The 27,274-nt window shown below is 37.0% G+C and overlaps 1 protein-coding gene across 1 annotated transcript; it reads right to left on the bottom strand.

Annotated features, from left to right (window-relative positions):
* Positions 1-856: 856 nt before the first annotated feature.
* Positions 857-23,384, bottom strand: LOC111145662 (RAB14, member RAS oncogene family). The gene is made up of 8 exons (XM_022500741.1): positions 23,123-23,384; positions 13,771-13,829; positions 12,401-12,454; positions 10,984-11,161; positions 7,094-7,160; positions 2,511-2,598; positions 2,141-2,171; positions 857-1,161 (listed from the first exon to the last, which is right to left on the bottom strand). Exons 2-8 carry the CDS (start codon positions 13,820-13,822, stop codon positions 984-986), a joined length of 648 nt encoding a protein of 215 aa, XP_022356449.1. The 5' UTR covers positions 13,823-13,829; positions 23,123-23,384; the 3' UTR covers positions 857-983.
* Positions 23,385-27,274: the final 3,890 nt, after the last annotated feature.

Below are 27,274 nucleotides of genomic sequence, written 5' to 3' on the forward strand. Positions count from 1 at the left end.
GTAAGCCACAGTGCAAAGATGGAACAGAATCTGCTAGTGTTAATCCTCTCACGCTACAGGAGCTCTTTCCAGCATAATGTCCCCAAATGCTGCCAGCACCAGAGGGTGGAGCCAGTATTACTTGTGAACTGCAGTTGTGTATTTCCTTGTGTGAAATGGAAGGGAGTAACATGGTCACATATAGGTCATACTGTACAAACTGGTATTTTATACTGTTCCAATGCCAGTAATCAATTTATTTTCTTCATTAAAATAATATACACAGAATGTATTGTTAGTTCGGTTCCTTCAAATTTTATACATATTTACTTTCTGCTAAAGAGAAAAGGATAAAATGGTGTAAAAAAAAAAAGATAAAGCTATTAATTAAGCACAAGAGAAAAGATAAATGGATATTTTCCCTGTGCAAGGCTAAGACAGAAGCAAACCTCCACGAGAAAAATGCCACCCACGCAACAGGAAATTTATCCAACGAAAACAAAAGCAGTTATAGAACCCATTCTTTATCAGAAGTCATTTCACAGCAATAAACTTATTGGTTACAACAGACATACTTGAACAGTTAAAGATGGGGAGAAAGGCTTAAGATATCCTCAAATTAAACCATACAGTAAGACAAAGCCTTGCCCAAAAAAAAAGGAAGGATAAAAATCATTTAAGTTCAGCATCAGTGCTCAGTTTAAATCATGTACTGGTGACATATCTATCACGAGGACAATCAAGGGGAAAAAAAAGTCTAGATTTACCATGCAGGAGAGATTTATTACTCTACTTGCCTTTTGATAACCTGATTACATCTAGTTGTTTAGCAGTTTAGTATTGTGTTAAACTGTTTTTACAACAGAGTTGTTTTTCCTTTTTTTTTTTTTTTTTTTTTTTTAATTAAACCCAGTAAGATGTACAGAAGACAATGAGGCAGTAAAAAGTACTGCTTCCAACAGACAGAGGTGAAAGGTCAAATGGGAGCTACGGCAAAGAGGTCACTAGCAGCCACAGCCTTCTCTCTGGGGTTGGGGTTCACTGGTTAGCCGGCCTCCCTGTGGGGCTGAAGGTTTGTGCTGGACACCAGACTCAGCAGCATTCAGATCCAGGCTTCCGTCCTGAATGTTCTGATAGATTTTCTTGGCAGCCTCAAGGAAGGCATCTTCTACATTCTCTCCCCTAAGAGGCAATTGGCAATTTTATTGGAGAATCACAGCTTTCTACAAAAGATAAGGCATTATACACTGACCTTTTGCTAACCTTTAGTCAACTGCCATGATGTCTTCAACTTAGCCACTGTCATCTAATAAAAGATTACCAAAAGACTGAGCTAAGAGGATAACATGGGGAAATAGTTTCTGTGGAAAGTATATAAACAAGATACTAACCGCTGTTTCTACAAACCCTATTTGGATAACTGAATGTGTTCTAATCATTAAAATGTCATATATTAATATATAAGGAAAAGTGAAGATAGGCCATTTTTGTAATAGCAAGAAGGTATTCCAAACAAGTGAGATTCCAGGATTTGTATGGTCTGATTAGCTAAGCATCAACTATACTTTTTAATTTTGTGATGGTGACATATTTGTGCTCGACCATGGTCTCACTTCAGTTCTCTTAGTGCTAACAATATGAAGCTAAACCAAAAGGGGCTAGCTTCTCACCACAGCAAGGAATTTCTGACTTAATAAATGAAGAATTCTGAAGTCCTGGGGTTCGATAATGGACATGGAATAACGATTAGAAAACATCAATTATGTTTCTGATTATTCTTAGACATTGTTTCCTTAAGCCATGCTTTGTAATCGAAAGTACTAAATGCACAGATTACCCAAGCTTGAGTCCAAGATGCCAAATTCAACCTCCATTGTGAAAGTCAAGCACTTTTGGAATGCTAACACAATTTCATTTATTAACCTGGTTTACCAGGGGAATAATCACAGTACAATCTTTTAGGTAAAGTAGCAAAAACAACTATCTTTGAAATGTGAAACAGGAAGCAAAGGGATGCCTGCTTAACTGTCTTCCCACAATAAACATCACACATACACATACTATTATATGTAAGCAAATATATTATACATTTTCGACATGTATGGTTCTACTTTGAGAAGTTTGAATGTAACTGAAAATGATTAATTTTAGTCATACTTACGTTTTTGCACTTGCTTCAAGGAACAATAAGCCTAAAAATTAAAATTCAGACTATAATTAAGACATTTCAAATGAACTCAAAAGGACATTTTCTCCAATAACATCTGAATTAGGGTTTCCCATCAGCTATAAGTACTCCTACCATAGTATTTTATGAAACAGTATGTTAGGTTTGAGATGAGGGGAGTCTTAACATTTGTCATTAAATACTTGCACTACCCCCAATATGAATATCAAACAGAATCATACTTTACTTCTTCATTCTTGAGATTTAAGCAGTTGGCATTAAAAGTGTCAAATAGTCTGCAGTATCAAAATGCCACCCCTCCCATGTGTGACCCCCAAAAGGACATTAAAAGTCTTAAACCCACCATTTTCTTCAGCAAACTGTTTGGCTTCTTCATATGTAACATCTCTTTGTGCCTCCAAATCTGCTTTATTTCCTATGAGAATTATTACCTAATTTGTGACCAAAAGAAAGACATCTTAAAACAAAAGCAACCATTTAAAATCAACCATGAAAATTCTGAAATCCAAAAATTTTTATAGGAAAAAACATATAGGCCTAAAAAGGAAACCAAGCACCAGCAATCATCTAGCACATAGAGAGGAGAATCACGAAATCAGTACTATTAGGAGGGAGGTCAGCAATTACCTAGGCCATGGGCTGACAAACTTTCTGTATAGGGCAAAGAGTATCTATTTCACGTCTGTGGAGCTCAAATGGTCTCTTTGCATATACTTCTTAACTTTTTCTTTTAAATAACCTTTTAAAAATGTAAAATCCATTCTTAGCTTGCAAGCCATTCAAAAACAATACAGCCCATGAGGAACACCTGGTCTAGGCCAAAGGTTATGATTTATCTGAGTAAGATTACTAAAAGGTCAATGCACAAGCTCCAGGAAATCTGTGAATACACTGAAATTAAGCACAGAATGCTATAAACAAGAACATTTCGCTGGAAGAAAAGGCTCATGGTTTTCATCTGATTTTTGAGAGTCTCTGGGACCCTCAAAAAGTTAAACTACCAGTTCAACTCCTTCAGGCTACTGGTAAGAAAATTAGTGATCAAATTAGGCAAAGGGACTTGTCAAAGGTCACTCAGGGAGTCAGTGGTTTAGAAGGACATTAGAACTAAGGGAGAAAACCCAAACTATGACCTTCAAACACTGTCTTTACACTAGCCCTAGAGAAGGACTAAGTTTGTAGCAACTGAAAACAAAGGTCTGTGTTCCATGGGGAACAGTGGTGGTGGGAGGAGGGGATGGGGGGACACACATGCAAACGAGTTCAAATCCAAGGCAAAATATCACACATACATACACCTACTTTGGAATCATTTATATAAGTGAAGTTAGGCCAAAGTTAAAGGCAGCTCTACAAAGTTCTAAGAAAAAAGTTTGCAGCCTTAGGGAAATAGAGCTTTTTGATCTTTATGGTGGTTTCTGGGGACTACAGGTGGGGCATTATGGATAAACTGTCTCTGTCTACATATAAGCTTATCTGATACCAATTGGTGATTCCCCCTCCTTTCCCTTCCCAACAGATGTGGTAATCCAGATGCTGATACTGTAGGAATGGATGGTTTAAACCAAAAGTGATTTCTAACATTAACTTTTTCTCATGTGGAACTGTAGCCCCTAACTCTCCTACTCCTTAAAAATGATGTCCAATGAGCTGAAGAACCATTGTAATCTGAATGTAAACCTTGAACAAGAACACTTAAGCAGTATAACAAACGTGAGCATTCTCCAATCAGTGAGGACGAAGGCCCAATGAGGAGGGAAAGGCATTTTCACATGAAGTCTGCTAGTCCTTTAAAGGATAAGGTAAGAACACATGAAAAATGGAATCAGTTTTGTTTTTTTAAATCGAGGCTGGTAAAATCACAATGGCCTAGTCCAGGGCCATTAGATGGCAGGTACTCAAAACAAATGTTTTGTATGTCAACTATACTTCAATAATAAATTCAAAAAAATAACACTGAACTGCACACTTTAAATGGGTAAATTATGTTAATTATCTCAATAAAGCAGTTTTTAAAAGATAATTTTAAAAATTTTTAGACATTTGCTGAATGGAAACACTGCCTTCTTTCCCAATTCCTTAAGAACTTCCAAGCTGTGCTTCCCGTCAGCCTGAAAGGAGACATAAAAGTGGCATGCTAACTAGACAGAGGTACAAAATACACCACCAACAAAATGGGAAAGTATGTAATTTCTACATAGAAACTGAAGGCAACGTTACAGAAATCGTAACATTCGAGCTGGACATTAAGGGATTTTCTTCTGTAGGGGAGCAAATTTTGCCATCCCAAAATATCCTCTTTGGAATATTTATCTTAAGAATATTTAAGAAACAGCAGACACAAGTAAAGCTCTGAAAACCCAGAAGTTATCCTTTAAGAGACCTTTACATCTGTAAGAAAAATCTCCATTTTTAAGGGTGTTTCCCTCTCAGTATGAGGAAGAGGGGTGGACTCAATCTCCAGAAACTTGTAACAACTCTGTCAATTAATTTCTTAGACAAGCCACAAGAATCTTGAAGGGTAAAGATCTTCCTCCCTAACACTTTCTTTTGAAGATCTGGTAAAATTTGAAGAAGCATAAATGAGGCAGGAAAGACATGGCTAATTTGTCATGATGCTCCTCTAAGGGCCTTCTACAATGAGTTTTGTTTGCTTCTTAACATTTTTCTTGAAATAACTACAGAATAGAGCTTTTCTATATACCTTTCATTAAGCTTCCTTAATAGTAGCATCTTACAGACTCAAAACCAGAAAACTGACATTGGTGCAATCTATGTCCTTGGTCAGATTTCACCAGTTGTACACATTTGTGTGTGTGTGTATGTCCAGTTCTATGCAAATTTACTGCAAATATAGATTTATGTCACCACAATTAGTATACAGAACTGTTCCATCACTAGAAAGGAACTACTTTGTGCCCTTTACAGTCTATGCATAGCACTCATATCCTTCACCCCCATTTGCTAACCTCTGGCAACATCTGTTCTCTTCCACAATTTTGTCTTTTTGAGAATGTTTCATAAATGGAATCATACAGTACGTAATTTTTTGAGGTTAACTTTTTCAGTGTAATGCCCCTGACATCCATCTAAATTGCTGTATGTATCAATAGTTCATTTCTTTGTGTAGCTGAGGAGTATTTTACAGTATGAATGTACCACAGATTGTTTAACAACTGACCTCCTAATGACCATCTGGGTTGTTTCCAATTTTTGTAGCTGAGGAGTATCTTATAGTACAAATGTACCAGATTGTTTTAACAATTCACCTCCTGATGACCATCTAGATTGTTTCCAATTTTTGACTATTGTAAATAAAGCTACTATGAATGTTCATCTATAGGTCTGTACATATACCTACAGTGGGTTTAAGGTGATAATGGATATGAAAGTTCCAGGCACAGTCCCTAGCATAAATGGCAAACCACTTTGGGGCACCTGGTTGGCTCGGTCTGCTAAGTGGCTGGATCTGGATTTCGGCTCAGGTCATGATCTTGGGGTCATGGGATAGAGAACCCAAGAGTCAGGCTCCACACTTAGCCGGGAGCCTGCTTGAGGATTCTCTCTCCCTCTCCCCCATCCCTGCTCATGCTCTCTAAAATAAATAAATCTTAAAAAAAACAACAAAAGGCAAATCATGTTAACTTTCAGTACAATTTATTGCTGTTCCCTGATAAAAGCCAATCTTACCACTGATTACCTACTTATTGAATCAGACCTCTGCTCGATGGTGGAGTACAAAGCTAAGTGAGACACAGTCCTTGCTCTGAAGAAGCTCAGTCAGTCAGTCACACCTAAGTACCTTCCCTTGCTTGTTCCTGGAATGCCCCCTTAAGCATTTATTAAAACCTTACTCACCTCTACAGTCCCAATGCAAACATACCTTTCTCTGTAAAGCTGGTTTCTCCAGATGGCACTGCTTATCCTGGGTACTTCCAGCAATGCACATACCAGCTGCTCTATTTCTACCTCATATTTCACTCTGCTTTTCAGCATAGTTATTTGTATACACACAGCTATCCCCTTACTAGACTGTAACATTTTGTGGGCCAAGGACCACATTTATCTTTACATACTATAAAGTCTAGCATGGTGGTTAGCCTTTAAAATCTCAATAAATTGGGGCACCTGGGTGGCTCAGTGGGTTAAGCCTCTGCCTTCAGCTCAGGTCATAATTCCCAGGGTCTTGGGATTGAGCCCCACATCAGGCTCTCTGCTCAGCAGGGAGCCTGCTTCCCTCTCTCTCTCTGCCTAGTTGTGATCTCTGTCTGTCAAATAAATAAACTCTTTAAAAAATAAATAAATAAAATCTCAATAAATATCTTCTCAGTCTGGTGAAGAAACTAACCTTTATTTTCATTTAAAAACAAATTTTTTAAATTTTCAATTTGAAAATATAGCACAATAATGGTTACTTTTTAATTTTTTTAAATTTATTAAAGTATAGTTGAGATGTTTTTGTAAAAAGAAAAAATTTTTAAACTAATTTTTTAAAGCATGCAGAACTGTTTTTAACTGAAATTTTACTGAGATAATTGTAGATACACAAGCAGTTGTTAAGAAATAACAGAGATTGCTTATACTTTGCCCAGTTTCTTCCAACAGTAACATTTAATGAAATAAATGCAGATCCCTTTTAAACTGATTGTTTCAGATTTCATTGTTTCCACCTGACATGAGAACACCACCCCATTCATAACTTTCATTTTTTTTTAACCAGAAACATGAACAAACACCACATGTAAGATGTAAAACCTGGGGTAATTAGTACTGAAAAAAAAAAAAAAATGCTATCTTCTCCTCAATTAATTTAAAAATACTCTCTCATTCTTGGTACTCATATACAAAAATTACTAGCAAACCACTCTCCTTCTGGGGTTAGCATAGATCTTACATTTTCTATATAACAGATGTTATTCAACTTACAGTATTTGGATTGGTGAGATTCCTTGCATCTGTCAACCAGCTGCTTAAATGATTATATGTACTTCTTCTGCAAAAATTAAAGTTTACATTTGTGACTTCCACATACAATTGCCATTTCAATTTTTTAAAAAAGAAATTTCAAATAAATATTTATAATATTCCCTTTCAACAAAAACTGACTGTGGAATGTAAACCCACACTTTCCAGAAGTCTAGCCCAACCTATTATTTTAAATAAATAAATCAGTATCCAACAACTTTGCTAATTACATACAGAAGTAAACTGTTTACATTTAAAGGCACATTCATAAACAGACAGTGGGCAAGGAAAAACACAGAAAATTAATGGAAACAATTCTGAACTAAGAATTTCTAATCTGAAGTAAAAACTAGGATTATTTTAAAATCATCCATATTTTCAGTCACAAAATGGGAGAAATAATATCAAAATGTCTAGCGAATATGTTCAATGACAAACATATTTGCATCTGTCTGGTATTAGAAACCAAGATGTTCACACTACTATACACTGATATAAAACTCACCTTTCTTTCAAGAGAAAGTTAACTATGACAACATAAAAACCAGCTTTAAAATGGCACTTAATGTATTTGACTGGAAATCCAAGCCCCCAGATAACAAAATAAGTTTATTCTAACTTTGTATTCTTATTTACTAGTACCTAAAATCATTCTGAGATTCAGACTGCCCTATTTCTCCAAGCAAGAGTTTAGAAACTCGTAGGCTCATTTGCACTAGCCAAATAGGCCCAAAGAGGGAGAGCAAATCCAAATAATTTGTAATATTATATACAGTACACAGAATATTAGTATTTATCAGACTTTACCAAAGGGGTCAAATAAAACTTTGAAAGTTAAAAATGTTTGATTTATATACATTCACAAAACATTAATCCATCTTATTCATTTAACAGGTGAGAAAATAGAAGCTCACAAAGATGTAAATGCATTTCAGAGCCAGGCCTTGAACTCTTTCTTTATGCACATAGTGTCCTCAAAGTGTTTCAAATTTAGTCTTGTGAATATATTCCATGAACTCCAGCTGCCAGTACCCATATAAAGTTGGATTTTCCAAACATTTAATCCTTTCCCAGTAGAGACTAAAAAGAAGTTGTAAGATTTTCTTTTTACTGTGCTAAATTATGTTATACACAAATCACCACCTAACCGTTAAAAAAAAAAAGGGGGTCAAATAAAAGCAACATTTTCCCAATGTTTTAAAATTTTCTAAGTAAAATCTTCTAATGGTCAAATATTTTTAAAAAGCACAAGTCTTATCATTTTACTGTTCCAAATTTGTAGTTACTGGCATACCTTGCTTTAACACAACAGATTTATCCTACTTTGTGCACAAAAACTTACGTAGTACAAATCCCAAAACATTAATACTTATTTTGATAAATTTTAAAATGTCAAAGCTGGCAGCAAGAATGAATTACAAACTGCCACCACTTTGGTAAACAGAAAAATCTATACATCCTTTTTAAGTATCAAGACCATATAAACTGTTATTATTTAGATATGCCCATAACCTCTGCTACTAATTTCTTAGGTAATTGTTATTAACTTAAAATTCACCATAATTTCAAATCTATTTAACTATAACAGCATGCCAATATTCATTAATTAGTGGCAAGAGTGCTAAAAAATAAAAAGTAAAAAATATCCCTAACTTTGCCATGTAAAATGACTTATCAAACAACTGACAGAGCCAAACAAACTGCCATGATAAGCTATGTTGTCAATTTAGGAAGTATCCTGTAACAATTACAGTTAATGCCAGGAATAAAGGTATTATTAAAGTAGAACTTTGAAGTTTTTAAAATGTGAAGGAAGAATAGAAAAAAAGGAAAAAAAATCAGTGTTATGGATACATCAGTGCCACTATGAAATATTAATAAAGCACCTGTCTAAAGTGTGCAGTAGTTTTTTTTCAATAAAATTTTATTGGGATATAATGAATTTACCATAAAGCTCATCCTTTTAGAGTATACAAGGTAGTGGTTTTTGGTATATATACCAAAGTTGTGCAGTGATCACCCGTATCTAATTCTAGAACATTTTTATCAACCCCAAAAGAAACACTGCACCCATTAGCACTCAATCTCCACACCATGGCAATCCACTTTCTGTCTCTGAATTGGCCTATTCTGGCTATTTCATATAAATGCAATCATACAACATGTGGCTTCCTTCACTTAGCAAAATGTCTTCAAGATTCATCCACTGTATAGCATGTATCAGAGAGTCTTTCCTTTTAATGGTCGAATTATACTTCACTGTATGAATATACCCATTTGTTTATCTATTCCTTAGTTAATGGACATTTGCGGTGTTTCCACCAGAAGTACTTCTGAAGATTCAAAGAGACACAACTTTTACCAGAATTATTTACTACGCTTAAAAGGTTATGTTTAAAAGCAAACCATACACATGTATCAAATCATCACCCTGGACCTTAAACTTACACAATCTTATATGTCAATTGTGTTATCAGTAAACATGGGGGGGGGACACAAGCACACTTGCACAAAGCAAAACAAACTACAACACTTTAGACTGATACACTCTTAAAGACACCATCACCACATTTAAATTTATCAGCAATGGAGTTTTTTGAATTATGCAGTCTTCAGGAATGCATCCCTTATTAGGATGTCCTACACAGAAGGCCAGGTCTTTAATAATTTTCCCACAAAATTATTTACAAGTTATCATGTGACCAGTTGCCCGCCTATACAGAAGAGCATTAAGGCTATTTTGTTCTGTTTTGCTGTGAGATTAACCAATTCTGGAACTCAATGAACTTCAAGCACTGTAATTAGAATCAGCCACTGTTTCATTCTAAGTCCACATTTCCCAAAGTGTGTTAATAAAATAAGCTTAAGAAACACTACACTAACTTAAAGAATTTCATTATTGCAGAACTTCTCAGGATGCTAATATGTTAATGTGCACTGTATCATGACTCTTCAAGAGAAAACAGTATAAAGCATTTCTCAAAAGGAAATATGCTTGAAAGTCCCTTTGGTCCTACTCACCCATCCCTACCTCACCCAAAAAAGTAAGACAAGAGGCACACTGCTTTCAGCTGGCACTTTGCATTAATATGAAAGGTGATCCAGTTCATTTTCCAGCTTAGCATAGTTTAATGAAGTGGCACAATTTTCCCTGTTTTCTGAAGCCAAATATTTACGGTCCAGATTTTTTACTTTTTATCAAGTGCTTTCAGTTTCTAAAAATAGCCAAGCTGAAATAAATTTAATCCTGCTGCATGAAGTACTATAAACCATTTTAATTCATTTTAGAACAAAAAAGAATTTAAGTAAATGAACAAATACCTCAAACATCTTCAGATGCAAGCATAAGAACTTTTTACAATCTACCATGTTGGATTAGCAAAACTACTTAATTCCTTCCCTGACCTTATTTTGAAAAGGTGTCAACTTTAACACCAGAGACTAAATAGAGTTAACTCCTCAAGACTTGTTTGCTTTCTACTGAAGTGAAAAGAACAAAGTTTGGTATAAAATATTATTTCACCTCATATAATTGAACTGATGCTGCTTTTCAGAATAGTATTCTTCTATTAGCTCCACCAGCATCTCCTAAAGCTTTTCTTCAGTCATATTCACTTTCAGAAAAGGAAATCAACATGTTACATCAAGTCTTACACAACAGTGTAGAGAAATAACCGTAAGATCCAAATAAGCTCATTTATAATCACACAATCACAAACTAAGAATGTCTAAATCAATAAACACACACACACACACACACACACACACACACACACACACACACACCAAACCACAGTGCCTAAAGCAGATTTTTTTCAAGTATGAAGTTTGGAAAAGTATTAATCTCTTACCTAGTGATATCATACACCATAAGTGCTCCCGCAGCTCCTCTGTAGTAGCTTCGTGTAACAGCCCTAAACCTCTCCTGTCCTGCTGTATCCCAAATCTGCAGTTTGATTTTTTGGCCACTAACTTCAATTATTCTTGTACCAAATTCAACACCAATTGTGTGAGGACAATCAGCCATAACTGTTAGAGAGAAAAAAGGAATATAATATTCTAACTTCCAGAAAGCTTCAGATTAAGACCAGCAGGGAGAAGAGCCACTGGATTATTAAATAACATATTAATGCTTGTAGGCTGTATGTGGACGAAGCTAGCACTGAAAAAATACTAGCAAAAACACAGAAGTCGAATCTGACTGCACTAGAACAGGGGTCAGCACACTTCTGTAAAGGACCAAGTAATAAATATTTAAGTTTTGTAGCCAAAACCACAACTACTCAACTCTGCTGCTGAAGCACAAAAGAAGCCAAAGACTCTAAGTAAAATGAACATGGTTGTATTGTAATAAAACTTTATTTACAAAAACAGGCAGTAACCGGATTTTACCCACACGCTATTGTTTACTGACCCCTGGACTAAAAGAATCTGCTAATTAAAAATAAAGATTTTTAGTAAGTTCTTCGTAACACCAACATTATGCTATTTAGGCTTCTGACAAGTACTACATATAACAAAACAATCAATGGCTTTAAGGCTTTAGGAGTTGTCAAATTTTTCTCCTGAAAAATATTACCAGTATCTCAAAGAAAAACACATTTAATATATACTTATAATTACATATTGGCAAGTTACATAATTCCAATCCAACAGGACAAGTTTATTAGTCCTTTCCTTAAAATTAGGCCATTGAAAACCTAAACCTATTATTCTCTGGTACAAGAATACACAGACTGTTGGAGATGTCATAAAATTTACATTAAGGAAAAAAAAAAAAAGCCATAAAATTAATTTCAACTCTATTTGGCCTATCAGTTACATAAAATAACATGGTCTCCTCCCCTAAGACAGAGTTATACTTCAAATATTAATCAACCAGTCTTGATATAAAAAGAATTTCATTTAAATATTTCCAATCTATTATTATTTAGCTAACAAGTGCTATATGCAGCAAATTTCCAAAATGGAGAGTCAGAGAAAATATTATTTAAATTTGACATTATAATTTTTAAAAATTTTCTACCACCAAAAAACCTAAACAAGTAACTCAAATTATATATGGTATATAAATTAACACTCTATACATGCAGGCGTATTTCATTTTATATGCATCTATTTAAAAAAAAACTCCCTCCCTAAAGACAAAAATGTATATATGCAGAAAAGTCATATTCAAATGCATGGAGCGTACTGAAAATGACACTTTTTAAAAGGTAGGAAAGTGAGTATAAATTTATTTATTGCTTAACCTTATTTTGAACTTACATTTTTTTTCTGTAAATTGATGAAGTAAGCAAGATTTTCCTACTCCCATATCTCCTGTTTAAAAAGAAAGAAAAGTTTCAATTGGCAATTACATTTCTCAATTTTATACTCATAATTATATGCAATGATTGCTATACCCCCTACTACATCACATCACAAATTTCTGGGACACTTGAAAAGATGAGTTTGAAAAATCCTACATGTCACTTTTCACTGTGATGTACAAAATGATTATTCCCAATCTTCAGCAGTGACAGAATTAAATTATAAATTATGTTAGCAAGTAACTATCAGCTGGGAAGTGTTTTTTTAAACAAAGAAACTGTTGTGAGAGAAGCATTTTTTACTTTGAACTGTTTCAAAGTTTTATATTGTTTTTTCCCCTTAATCCATGCATAAAAGCAAAAGACATAAGGACACAACAAACAGGGCAGCATGTAACAAGCAAAAATAGTAAGTTATGGAAGTCTGATTGACTAGATCCCATCTATCTCTTCTTATATTCTTATATTCCCTGTATTTCTTATAGCCTGGGTGGCTCAGTGGGTTAATCCTCTGCCTCAGGTCATGATCTCAGGGTCCTGGGATCAGCCCCACATCAGGCTCTCTGCTCAGCAGGGAGCCTGCTTCCCTCTCTCTCTCTCTCTCTCTCTGCCTACCTCTCTGCCTACTTGTGATCTCTGTCTGTCAAATAAATAAAATCTTAAAAAAAAAAAAAAAACCACAAAAGATAAGCACGTGCATTATATGAAATCCGTAATAGATGTTATCTCTAACTGTACTACATAGGCATTTAACCCTTCGTGAAGGAAGTATTGAGCCCACCATTACATCAAACTGTTCTAATATGAAGAATTAACTGAAAAGTATGTGTACTTCCAACCGGACTCTTACAACTACACCTGGGTAAACAATCTTATCTTTTAATTTGAGCAACATCTTGAAACTTAGCAGAAAAACCACCAGTATTATATTTTATGTATATTACACAACTACTCTGACTCAATGTTCTCTATCAATTTTTGGAATCCAGGTGGCTCCAAGGGCTTTCATGATATTTTTGAAAAGTTATCAGTGCTCCAAGGAAATTAGTACCACTTCCAGGATTAACAAGCTTACAGGCAGTCCTCAAGAACAATCAGTATCACTTCAAAAGGTACCCACCAGTGTACCACAGAAGTATCCAGGGCCACAATACAAAAAGTACATCATTACCACAAAAATAAAGGAGCTTTAATTTTGCAGTTAAAAAACAACAACAACAACAAAAAACACTCACTTTTCTGGAATGGTATGTTAAGTATTAGTATATAAATATTTTGTATATTAACTTTCTTTGTAGAGCAAGAGCATAAATTAAATAAACTTACCAATAATAATATATTTAAAGATGTAAGAGTAGTTGTATGGTGCAGTTGCCATGGTGGCACTAAAAACAAAGAAAACTGTGTTACTTCAGAAGGATATACACAAGTCCTCCAGTTGGTCACTGCTAGTTTTTAAAGATATATAAAATGCAGCATACTGATTATAAACAAAATGTTGATTACAATAAGCCAGAGTAAAATTGCATTTTCCAAACTGATCAAATGCACAAATTCTCTTGGATGAACATTAACATTCTCATGTGTTATCCGTAGAAATATCAAGAAACCATTCCATTATTTCTCTTTAGGGATATCCAGTAAGAAAAGTTACTATGAAAAATTTCAAACAATGAAATCTTTATAAATTTGAGTTAAACATCATTATAAAGTCTTCCTCCTTTGAAGTCCCCACTCCTGTCAACTGATCCAGTAAATTACTGATGGCCAACTTGTTCAGAACTCTTTGATTTTACAACAGAATGTTATAAAAAGTAACCACTAACTTACAAACACATAAAACTCTTAAAAGTTATAAAAAGTAACTTTTTTACTCCACTTTAAATCATGGTTAGCACAACATCCAAAAAAAGACCAGTCCAACTATTTCCAAACCAAATTACTGTCAGAATTAGATTAAAAAACCACATGAAACTGTTGTTCTTACTGACTTTTTAAAAAGTCAATTATTTGAGATTTCAATTAGGTTCAACCTAATAGAGGATCTGAAGATTAACAATGTATCAAATGCCTACTATATACTATTCTAAAAGCTGAAATAATGGCATAAAATACTACTTATGGTTGTCAAATCTGCAAGTTTATATATTAGAAGATATTTAGAAAGATCCCAGCCTATTCTTTGCCCTCGGGTATATTTAACCTAAATAATTCTTATTTCTCTCTACTTTTAACAACTTAAAAAAAAAAAAAACTCTCCAATTTATTCAAATGAATGCCGTGAATGTGTCAGACACTGTGCTAGGTGCTGGAGAAACAAGAGGTAAAATGTAGTTAATGGTAGTAACTTCAAGTAACATTTATTCTAGTCAAACCAGTTTTCAGTTTAAGGAAAGATAAAAATTATGCATGTGCACATGCCCACACACAAAAGATTTGACCCCATTTTTTTAAAAAATTGGTTTCCAATTTTTAAAATATGATTTTTACTGTTATGGGCAATTGTCACATTATACAAGCCAGATATGATAATGATGGCGGAAATTTGTTTTCTAAAACTAACAAAATTACTATATAATAAAATTTAACCTATAGAAAAAGTATGTATTTAAAATAAGTGAATTATTGTTATCAGGGAAAAGAAAGTTGTTCACACAATACAGTCTTCTCACTTAACTGTAAGGATTACATTTAACTGAAGTGGACGCCCTGCTACCCATTTCAGCTTGAAGTGTTGCAGCACTTTGATAATCAGTCTTCAACATCACTGAAAACTTCCTTAACCAGTTCGTTCAGGAAGGGAGTTCTTCTAGTTAACGGATTCTGAACATCATAATAACTTGTTTCCCTTTTTGCAGACACTGGGGACTCAAAACTTATTAAGAATAAACTTGGTCCTGAGGCTAAAATTGGTGTAGATTATTCACCAATCTCTAAACCAGATCCTAAACACAAGGAAAAGAATAATCTTTCACAATAAAAAATATTTAAAAGTTATTAAATTCTTCAACTGCATTCTTCCAGAACCCTGTAATTAATTTTTAGCTCCTTTTTTAAGCTCCTCTTTTCCTACTCAAACTTGGGGAAAAGTAATCGTTTAGTCACCTTGAAATTACTGTTGCTGTCATGCTCTTCCCCTTCTGACTTTCCCATTCCTCTCTCTCTTCTTACTCAAAGTTGTAGCTATATACACTTTGCTTCCTTCCATTTTATTATGTTAAAACCAAAACCACGGGGCACCTTGGTGGCTTAGTTGGTTAAATGTCTGCTTTGGCTCAGGTCCTGATTCCAGGGTCCTAGGATGGAAACCCACATCAGGCTCTCTGCTCAGTAGGGAGCCTGCTTCTCCCTCTCCCTTTGTGCCTCCCCCTTACCCGTGCTCACTCTATCTTGCTCTTTCTCTCTAAAATAAAATCTTCAAAAATAATAAAAATAATAATAATAATAATAAAACCAAGGCCTCTACAACCCTAATTTCTCACTGAAATGCTCTAAAGGCTAATCATGAAATTAAAAGCCAATTCCAGTTGTATTAATTTGTGTACTTGCTAATTATCACACAGCATTCATTAAATATCTACAAGATGACTAATTTTAAAATGTTTTTTTAAATTACCAAGCATTAATTAGCATAAACTATTCCCAAATAAAAGAGAATGATCACTTTCACAGAATAAATACAGTGCCCTGTCTTCACCTCACCACACAATTTTCTGGTTCAAGTTTCTTAAAAATGAACCCTAAAAGCAAAGTTAAAAAAGAAAGCTACTGGGATGCCTAGGTGGCTCAATTGGTTAAGCATCTGCCTTCCACTCAGGTCATGATCCCAGAGTCTGTGGGATCAAGCCCTGAGCCCCAGGTCTGGCTCCTTGCTCAGCAGGGAACCTGCTTCTCCCTCTCCCCTCCCCCCTTCTCGTGCGTGTGCCTGCGAACTAATAAATACAATCTTTAAATTTAAAAAAAAAAAAAGGAAAGCTACTCAAACTTAATTTCAGTAGACAATGAAGGCAGAAGTGTCCAGCACTGTAGCCACTAACACAACAGGTCCTCCCTCTCTTATTATAAGCTTAGATACAAGCTAGGTTTAAATATACTCCCAGACTTTATTGGTTACATTCACTCAAAATTATGTATTTGCAGTAAAACTATATTCAAGTGGCCCATTTTATTTTTTTTTTTTAAAGATTCTGTTTATTTGAGAGAGAGAATGAGAGAGAGTGAGACAGAACATGAGAGGGGGTAGAGTTAGAGGGAGAAGCAGACTTCGTTGAGCAGGGAGCCTGATGCGGGACTCGATCCTGGGATTCCAGGATCATGACCCGAGCCGAAGGCAGTCGCTTAACCAACTGAGCCACACAGGTGCCCCTCAAGTTGCCCCTTTTAAATATTAACTAGGCTTAATATTGTTCTAAAAAAGAATTTCTCAACATCATTTCTTGAACATGAATGAAACACACCATTGTTGAAGCGAAGAATGTACTGTTTAACTAGCTTTGGAAGGGGAAAAAAGTTTGCCCACTATTACTTAAGGATGCTTCTGCTTTACTCAAAAGTCAAAAAGTGGGGAACAGGGGCAAAAACCGTTGGTATAGTTCAAACACTCTGAAAACATGAGTCCATTCTAACACTACCATCTCCACTAATTAAAAAACCTTAATAATATTCTGTAACTTGTGCACAACTGCTGGTGTGATTAATATGTGTTCTCCATGTGTTACAAAAGCATGAGAATAAAATTCATAGGCAGCTAAGATTCAATGCCTCTGATTTCCTTATGAGTACCACTTTCAGACAGTAAGCTTTGTTAAATACAAGATGAACAACCTGTAAACTAGTAACAAACAATTGTTACAATTACCATTTATTGGGCACTTAATATACTCCAGGCAATGTACTAATAAACACTTCACATGCAATTTCAATTAATTCTTACTACTACAGCCTTATAAAACCGTGAGTATAATCCTCATTTTACAGATGAAGACTCAACAGGTAAGTAACCATGCCCAGGTCATACAGCTAAGTGGTCAAGTCTATAATGGACCTAAGACTGTTTTAGCTACAAAGAATCCCTCTTATCCACTATACCATCCAGCCTCCCCCATAATTATGAGATGCACCATGAAATCCTTTCATGGTACTTAGGGACACAAATCTTTCTCAGTTCACTCACCTTGTTCTAATTTAATACTCTAAGTAGTATTAAAAAGTTATATTCAGTTGATATACTGTAATCAGGATTTACAGATATGGATAAATAATTACACTAATTCAAATTATATCTACTTAAAAAAAGTTTTTGAAGGTAACACTTGTTGAGAGTAAACCATGTGCTGATCAGCACTACTTTTCCCTACATACAATTCTTACTTAATTCTCACAACTCTGCAGAGTTATTATCATTAAGTCCATGTAAAAAACTGAAGAAACAGGGGCACCTGGGTGGTTCAGTCGGTTAAGCATTTGCTTTCAGCTCAGGTCATGATCCTAGGGTCCTGGGATCAAACCCCACACTGGGCTCCCTGCTCAGTGGGGAGCCTGCTTCTCCCTCTGCTAGGTTCTCCCACTCGTTCTCTCTTGAATGAATAAATGAATGAATGAATGAATGAATGAATAAATCTTTTAAAAAGCCCCCCAAAAAACTGAAGAAATTGAGGTTTGGAGAAATTAACTAATTTGGCCTGTGTTACAAAATAGTAAATGGCAGAGCTGGAACTTGAACCCAGGTCCAATTCCAAAGAACATGATTTTCTCTATCTAAGGTAGCTTATTAAAGGCATATATATATGTGTAGAATGACAGACACACACATGTGGACCGAGAGGACCAAAAAATCAAAATCGAAGGAAAATGGGGAATAATTACACTAAATATTTAGGGTTATAGTTTTACATGTGCATGTGTAAAACTTAGCTCTAAACTTCCTGGCTGTCAAGAGAAATGATTACTAAATGCACACTGAACACTGATGATTGTTGTGTGGCCCTTTTAAATATTAACTATGCCTAATATTGCCTTAACAAAGGATTTTTCGAGATTAGCATTAACTCTTGAGCACAAGAAACACACCATCATCGAGGTTAGGAATAAATTTAAAAATGGGGTGTGCTACTACATAAAACTCTGCAGTGTGTTTTACACTGAACAAAATGATGGACCTATTTGCAGACCCATACACAGAGCTCTACATGGTTACTAAATGCACATTAAATACTAATCACTGTTGCCCCAAAAATAAAATTAAATGGTCTCCACACAGTTAAACAGATACAGACATATAAATGACTGGATTTGCAATGTGCAGACAGAGGTGAAGGCTAAGGAACTTTCATACAATCTGCTTATGAACTGCCACATTTTTAGGAGGTAAACAATGTATTTTCAAATCTTAAAGATAATCCAAATCACCCTCTGATGAGGAAGTAGCCCACAGATACAAAATCTTCAATCCATAACGTTATAGGTCCAAGTGGATCTAATACAGCATTTTTACAAACAAAAACAAAACAAAAACCCACAAAAAACCAAAAACCAAAAACTGGAAAACAATCAACCTATACTCTAACAGGGAAATGACTGAAGAAATTGAGGTTTCAATACTAATAATTGAAATGATCAGCACTACTTTTCCCTACATATAATTCTTACTTAATTCTCACAACTCTGCAGTTATTATCACTAAGTCCATGTAAAAACTGAAGAAACAGGGGCATCTGGGTGGTTATTATTAGTATGATGAAATAATGCATTTAGTTCAAAACCATTTAGATATAGATGTATTAACCTGAAAATATATCCATGATTTTAAGTGAAAAAAAAGTTGACAGAATTTTATGCAATAGCTTCTCTCATTTTTAAATACACACACACACATATACACAGTCTCTCTCTCAATCTTGTATACAGATAATACGGAAGGAGACACACCAAACTGTGAAAAATGAATACATGGACTGTGAGCAGAAAAAGGATAGGAAGGAATTATTAACTTTCTTTATAACACTGCACTAACAGGATAAGCATATACTATATTCATTGCTAATTTTCTAAAGTAGTCAAAGTAGAAAAAATAACTTAAATATTTTTAAAGCATTTTTATATATAATTCTAATACAAAACAAATTTAAGAAAAACAAAAACAAGCAGTGCCTGGGGGACTCAGTCAGTTAAGCAGTCCACTCTGGATTTTGGCTCAGGTTATCTCAGGGTCTTGGGATCGAGCCCTGAGTGGGGCTCCACACTCAACAGGGAATCTGCTTGAGAATTCTCTCCCTGTGGCCCTTCCCCATCTTGCATTTGTGCACGATCTCTACAATAAATAAATCTTTAAAAAAAAGAATAAAAAATAATCCAAAAAACTCCCATTTATAATACTTTCAACATTACTTCCACATTTACAATAACAGGGAACATCATATGAAGTTAATCATGTGATCAGCCTCAAAAAATAAATAAATAAAGCCCCAAAAACAAACCAAAAAGAAACCACTCCAATAATTGACAGTATTTTTTCTTTTTCTTTTAGAGCTTGGCTTTTTACTGTGTTAACTTATGCACTATGTCTGACTAATCCTTTCACAACTGTTTTACAGCTATTTTATTCTTCTCCTTAGGACATATGACATTTCCATGTAATTTTTACGTAACTTATTCAAGACAACACAAGACAAAAACAACCCACAAAATATTCCAGGTGATTTAAAATCTGATCTTCATTGTTAAAATTAGTAAGCTTGGTTTTTGTTACATGTAAGACATTTTGTTATAAACACCAGAATCAAGATAGACTGCTCTCGCGATTCCAATACAAAAATATTTGTTGAGCATTTACTAAGCACAAATTCTTGGGTTAGGCTTTGACAATATAGTAATGACCAAAAATAATAATAATAAAAAAAACACATTATTCCTGTCTTCATGAAACTTAAGAACAGAGTTTGATTTGCTTACAAGCTCTCTAATGTGGATTGCTACTTGATTTGTCAGTCAAGTGGACACAAAACTTTACTTATTCTAATAATCTAATCTAATCTAAATGAATGGTCAATTTCCTCAACAGTAATGCAACCTCTGAAAATAACCCATCCATTTCTGACACCCACTTTAAAAAACTCACTTTTGACAAGACATTCAATGTCACACTTTTACATAAATTAATATAAGAAAAAGAACTGGATTCCTTACTATGTTAAGAAAAACACAAAATTTCCCTGTTATGGTTATGCTATGAAAAAGTAGTACTCCAATACTTCACCTCTGTTCACAGAATGAAAGTACTTAAAGGAAAAAAACAAAACACCACAACCCTGTACTTACTCCTAGAGTTGAAAGGTTAGTAATATCAAAAATTTTCCTGATGAAGTATCGTGTCTGAAATTTGCTTTAAAAATAATTTGGTGGAAAGGGTTAAGGTGTATATCGATGAACAAGACTAATCACTGTTGATACTGGCTGATGAGTATATGAAGCCTCATTATACCACTCTATTTTGTATATGTTTAAAACTATCTAGAACATAAAATGTTTTAAAAGTACCCTATCTTTGATACCTCTATTTGTACCCTGCTGTCTCCAACCATGCCTGTTATTTTTAACCACACAAAACTGTTTCAAGCTTTAAAAGAAAGAAACAAACATCTCTCAGTAGTTCTTTTTTAACATATTTGCCTTAACCAAAAGTTTACTCCAACAGTACAAAATCTTAATAAGATTATGCAAAGATATTTAATACTGATAAAGATTAGCTTTAAGAACACTCCAAACTCTGTTGCACAGTTAAAGTATGCCACAATAAAGTTTAACATGAAATATAAAAAGCAAAAACTTTTTAAAATGTAGCTTTAATTTCAAGGAATTTTTTACGTTATTAGAATCTAAAAGGGTCTTCCATCTTTACAACAACTAACATTTACTGAGTGCCTAATACATGCCACCTACTTTATAACAATCTTTAATAGTAAAAACTCATTTTACAGGTAAGAAAACCAACTCAGAGACTTGAGATATCCACAGTCATACACTACCAAGGGAAAAAAGATTAAGGCCCAGGTCTAACTGTCCAACTCTCTGAAGCCATGCTCCTCTTTATTCAACAAAAATTAAACATTCACTACATGCCTGGCACTGTTACAGACAATGGGGTACCTAACTAAATGCCAAGCACGTGCTAAGGGTTTTTTAATCCCATTTAATCCTCAAAACAATTCTAAAATGTAGGTACAATTATTCCCTGTATAGATAAGGACACCGACTCGGAGAGGCTAAGTAACTTGCTTTAAGGTCATTCAACTAGAAAGTGGCAGTATTGGAGTAGGAACCCTCCAAAACTCTTAACCACACATGACTTAAGGCATGAACAAATAAAAGGACCCAAGCAGAACTCTGAAGACAAATTTAGGAAAGTGCTGGGGGAAGAGGGAATGGAAGCTAGATTTCTGCAGGGTCAAGTCTGTGTTCAAATACCACATGTAAGAAAAGACAATCGTGACAGTAAACTTTGCAAGGGTTCAAGTGGGCTCTAACACTTTTGTGGGACCACCAGAAAAGCACTTGCCTTCTGGGAACCCCAGTTTCTTCTTCCAATAGGAAATTAAAATCTTGCCACCTCTCCTCTGGGGCTGGGAGAATGAGGACTGGCAGTGGAGCAGCTGACACTACAGACTTCGAGTTACAAGAGTCGTCAGTTGTCATCCCATGGAAACACAGGGAAAGAGGAATTAAGCTGTAAGTACAGTTTAAGTGGTCACGCCTGTGACACTAGCCTAACTTGAGTGCAGCAGAGAAACACGAGGCAGTGTGGGAGAGGCCAGCGTGTCCGTACCATCATTAGCCAGTCACATCGCAACTTCAAGCCTCAGTTTCCTCACTTGTAAAGTGCAGGTGACTTGACTTATCACCAAGGGCTAGGCTTAGCAGGAAGCACCGCGGTGAGGACAGCCAAATCTGCGCCTGGCTCACGGCAAGGTGCAAACCATCAAAACAAACGCCTGTTTTGCCTTCTTTCCTTAAATTCTAGAAATGCCGAAAAACTTTCCGTCTTCTTCACTGCTTCTCCATGCTACCTAAGCTCGACGCCTTATAGGATGTCACAGGCCTCGCAGGGCCTCACCCAAAGCAGAACCACGCCAGCACGGACCCTTTCGCCAGCCCAAGTCCCCAGTCTACCCACAGGGACAAGGACACCGGAGCTCCTCCAAGATGCCGGCGAGGCAGCGAGGGGCTGCCTTTTGTACTCCGGGCAGACGCGGCCTACGGGACGGGGAGTGCCACGTCTGGGCTCGTGGGTTGCGAGGCGCCGTGCCTCGCGTGGATAAATACCGCGGGGGTGGTCTGCAGCCGCCAGAACGGCAGTGAGGAGAGGGGCCTGCGGGAGGTGTCTGTCCGCCCAGCCCGGCCGAGGAGGCGGGGAAAGCGAGGCAGAACACACCCTTCCCCGCACGCCCCGTAGCTCTCCGCTGGGCGAACGCAGCGCGGGGACACCCCCCGCCCCCGCACGGGAGTCCCGTCAGGCCCGGCGCCGCGGCGCCCACCGCCGACCCGCGGCTCGCCGCGGCCTGGCAGGGCCTGCACTGCGGCGCCACCCGCCCGCCGCCCAGCTCGCCGTCGTCCGCACGCCGGCCCCTGGAGAGCCGGACGAGGAGGTCTCGGCCGGAGGGACACTGCGGAGGGCCCGGCTTACCTGGGGGGTTGCTGGTGGCTGGGCAGCTTTCCGGGCGGGAGGGGGGCGTCAGGACGAGGAAGAGGAGTGCAGGCGCAGCGGGAGAAGGGCGGGGGCGGTCGGCCGAGGCCACGGCAGGTAGCGGGCTGGCCTAGGAGGTGCAGACGCACTGGCGGTAGTAGCGGTGGCAGCGGCGACTGCTCCTGCGGCTCCCTCAGGATCTTCCTCGGGCAGGTCCAAGATGGCGGCGCTCCCTGCACAGGGTTTCCTGTCACCCTCGCAATGGGCCGGACCACAAAAGAAGCGGGGGGAGGAGAATGCGCGCGCAGCTGGCGGAGCCCGGAAGAGGGTGGCCGGGCTCCGGCCCGCTGGCCACGCCCCTTCCTCAGCCCTTCCCTCTGGACTCGTCGCGCGGCCGCCGAGGCCCGCCCCACTGGCGGTGGCGCCTGTAGGGGCGGAGGAGAGCGCCTATGCGCAAGCGCAGTCGCGTGCTCTCGTCGCCTAGGGAAGTTACTGCGCAGGTTTGCGTGGAGCCTGCTGAAGTACGACTGGGTCTCAAAGGGTTGGGCTTGTTACTTTGTGGACTTTTTACTATTTTTAATGCCAGCAAGTACTACTTACTGGACGCTTGTGCTACACTGGCCACAATGCTAAGCACACATATACTGCGTTCACTCAACAGGTATGTTTTGAGCAATTCGTACACAGCAGTGAACAAAGCTCGCTGTCCCTGTCCAACAATCCCAGGAGGGGCTTATCCCCATTTTATCGATGGCGAAACTGAGGCTTATGTTGATCCAGTCGCGGGTCCACGATCATGCAGCTAGAACGTGGCACTTACAGTGTTTCATTTCTGTCCTTTATAACCTCTCTTTGATGGGAGGAAAAAAATCGTGAAGGCATTTTTCACAATTTAACCACCTCCCACCAGTCCTCTGCTCTTCCAACTCAGTCTGCTGTTGGATTTTCCCAGAAAGTTAAGAGCACCTCAGCACAAGGCAGCTTTGACTTTCGTGGAACCTTGACACTTTGGCCTTGTGTTTGTGGAGATTATATATATCCAATATTTATATAGATACACATATAGTTCATATTTTACAACTAAATTGGCATAGAGATGAATATATTAATGTTCTACAGCAAAACATTTTCTTTAACCCAGAAGTTCATCTTTCTTTTCCGACTTTAAAAGCACTTAAAACATTTTTGTGGGTCCCTAAAAGTATTGCAGGGCCCCAGGGACTGTGTTTGTTGTGTCTGATGAATAGGACTGCCCTCCCTCAGTCCACCAAAATGAAGTTCAGGCTCTCTCTCCCTCGGCACTGAAGAGCTTTCATAAGCTAGCTTTGCCTTAAGTAAGTGAGATTTCTTTGAAAAGTGTGTGGTAGTTTACAAATCTCTTATTTTCAGAAAGAACTGGGTGTGAATCCTTGATCTTCAACTTACTAATGATTCACCATTGGGCATGTCACTTGATTTCTCAGATCTACAGTCTTTTCTGCAAAATGAGGATAATGATACCTAACTCACATGGGTCCTTGTGAAAGTTAAGTGAGATTATATACACAAAATGCTTGACATCTAAGTTTTTAATACATGGGGATGGCTATTACATAATAATCCAATATAAGGTTAAATTGAAATCCCTTCCAGCCCTATAGGTCTATACTTCTATGCCTATATCCTTTAATTCCAATAAGTATAGTTTGTTTATGGTCATAATTTAACATCTCTGAAATCAAGAAATTTGCCTATGCCAAGTAAAGAAGAAAGCTGTGAGTTTAGGTCTGGCTAGGAAGTTTCTGTATAGCCAGTTGTCACCTGAATTGAAACCTAGCTAATGCTTATTGAACACCTACTGTGAAACAAGAACTGGCCTAAGAATGATGAATACTTTCTTATTTAATCTCTATATCATTCCCCATGAAGTCAATGCTGTATTTGCCCCATTTTATGAATAAGAAAAATATGTCATATAGGTCAAAGACTTTATAAAAGACATAAAAATTGGCAGTGCTGGGACTTGAATTCAGGCACATGTGACTTCAGAGTATGCATTCATAAAAACCATTCTCATCTAAAGGATTAGATGCAAATTATTTCCACTTGTAGCAGTTTAGGTGTAGAACCCTGATTGTTACTTAAGTCTATGTGGAAGACATTACCCTGGAATGCAGCATTGAAGAGAAACATTGTTGTGCATGAGATGTGTCTATTTATGCTAAGCAATACAGCTGAAGACTATAGAAATTGTCACTTCTTATAATAAGTCACAGAATTTTTGAAGGAGAGATTGTGTGTGACCAATTGCAGCATAATTAGAACTGTCCATTGGATGCCTATCAGGGTTCTAGTTAACTTTTTTTTAAGACTACTTACATGAAAAGAGATGGATACACAAAATATTGAGTGCAGCACTGTTTGTAGAAGACTAGACACAAACTATCACTAGAGAGCTATTGTAATACATTTTAATACATCCGTACTGTAGGATATGTGCAGCAATTAAAGACCGAGGCACGTGAGTGTGTTTTGGTATGGAACAATCTCTAAGAAATACTTCAAGTGAAAACAACAAGAAAAAGGAAAGTAAATAGTATGCCAACATCTGTTAAACTATGAAAGAAGGTGGTGGGGGGTAGGATATATCTATTTGTGGAAATGGACATTGAGGGGGATTTTTCCTACTGTCCTGAAACTGCTGCTGAGGCCCAACTCTGAAACCCTAAAAGTCCATAAGGAACGCACTGCCAGTGACTGGAACTAGCTATCTTCCAGGAGAACATTTGAGGAGTCGTTGTTTGAGAAGCCAGCCCTTCCACCAACCTCTACCTCCACTCCACCATTCCCACCCCCTCTCCCCACAGACAAACCATCACCACTGATCAGTGGAAAGAATGGATAGTTGAGAGGGAAGTCAGGCTTCAGGAAAGAACAATGTCATAGAAAGACTCGTCCCTTCCTCTCTCTCCATGGGGGATTGTATCACTTCCTAGAGGCAAGGGAGAAGGCTGCAGGAGAATCACTTATGAAGATTGGGTGTGCCTATAGAAAGAGGAGACTGACAACACCCCCCCCATATCTGTTTGGGCATTGGACTAACTGATATGCTCTGCCCCATTGTATCCTTGGCAAAGGAAAACACGAGAAAGACCACATGGCAGGGGGCTTTGGATGGCATGGTGGAGGGCTCTAGAAGGGGAAGGCCTGAAACTGCCACACCAAGCCACACATACCTTGATTTCTCAGTCCTAGATTGGAGTGCAGCAAAGAGATGTTCATCCTCGGGATGCGGCATAAATGACACTAACTGGCAGTCAGCTGGAAGATAAAGCAAATGTATGAGAGGTCATCCATTACTAGGGAGATGAAAGAGATCACTCCAGGTACTGATGCTTTGCCGTATCTACTCATTCTTGTTACATTTTTACCTGTTTATATATTTATAATTTCTTTTGTAAAAATTGATGTTTTCCTATCTTTAGCCTTTTCCAAAGGCTCAAAATTTGAAGTTATTTTCAGACCTATCTGTGGTGTTTATTTAAACCAAAAGTTAATCTCCTTATTGGTATTAAAGACTTAATTTCATTCATTAATTTTGCTCATTTATTTTAGATTTTTCATTCATAGTCATATCTTGGATGATAGATTTTTCCCTCCTCTCTCTGTACATTTACCCCCTTTTTATCTAGTGGTTTTGGAGTTGCCACCATTTCAGAACCAGATATTAAAATATTGGTATTCCAATTCCTGGGTAATATGGGAGATACAGCAAAACCAGCACAATTTATACTCTGAATTTTATTACTGTGTACATGTGCTACCTAATTTTAAAGCCTAATGTATTTTTAAGTTTAGTTGGTTACTCTCCAGTGATACATAATTCAATTAAGTAAAAACTAGCAATCAAAAAATATTACTGCATCACCCCCCCCAAAAATAGCAATTGATGAACTTCAAGATGTAGCAGATTGACAGAGAAGTAAAAATCAAGTGCATAAGACTCTTTAGTCTCTGGGTAGAAGAAAGGATTAGATGCAAATCCATGATACAAAAGAAGAATGATGCATAAATATAAGGATACAGTATGTGTTCTACTTAGTTGTAGAAGAAATATTGTGACCGTTTAAATTGTCTCCCCTCTGACATACCCATCCACCTTATACCAGTCCC

This window comes from Enhydra lutris, unplaced genomic scaffold, assembly GCF_002288905.1.
Source record: "Enhydra lutris kenyoni isolate GAN:26980312 unplaced genomic scaffold, ASM228890v2 scaffoldscaffold13, whole genome shotgun sequence".
NCBI lineage: Eukaryota > Metazoa > Chordata > Mammalia > Carnivora > Mustelidae > Enhydra > Enhydra lutris.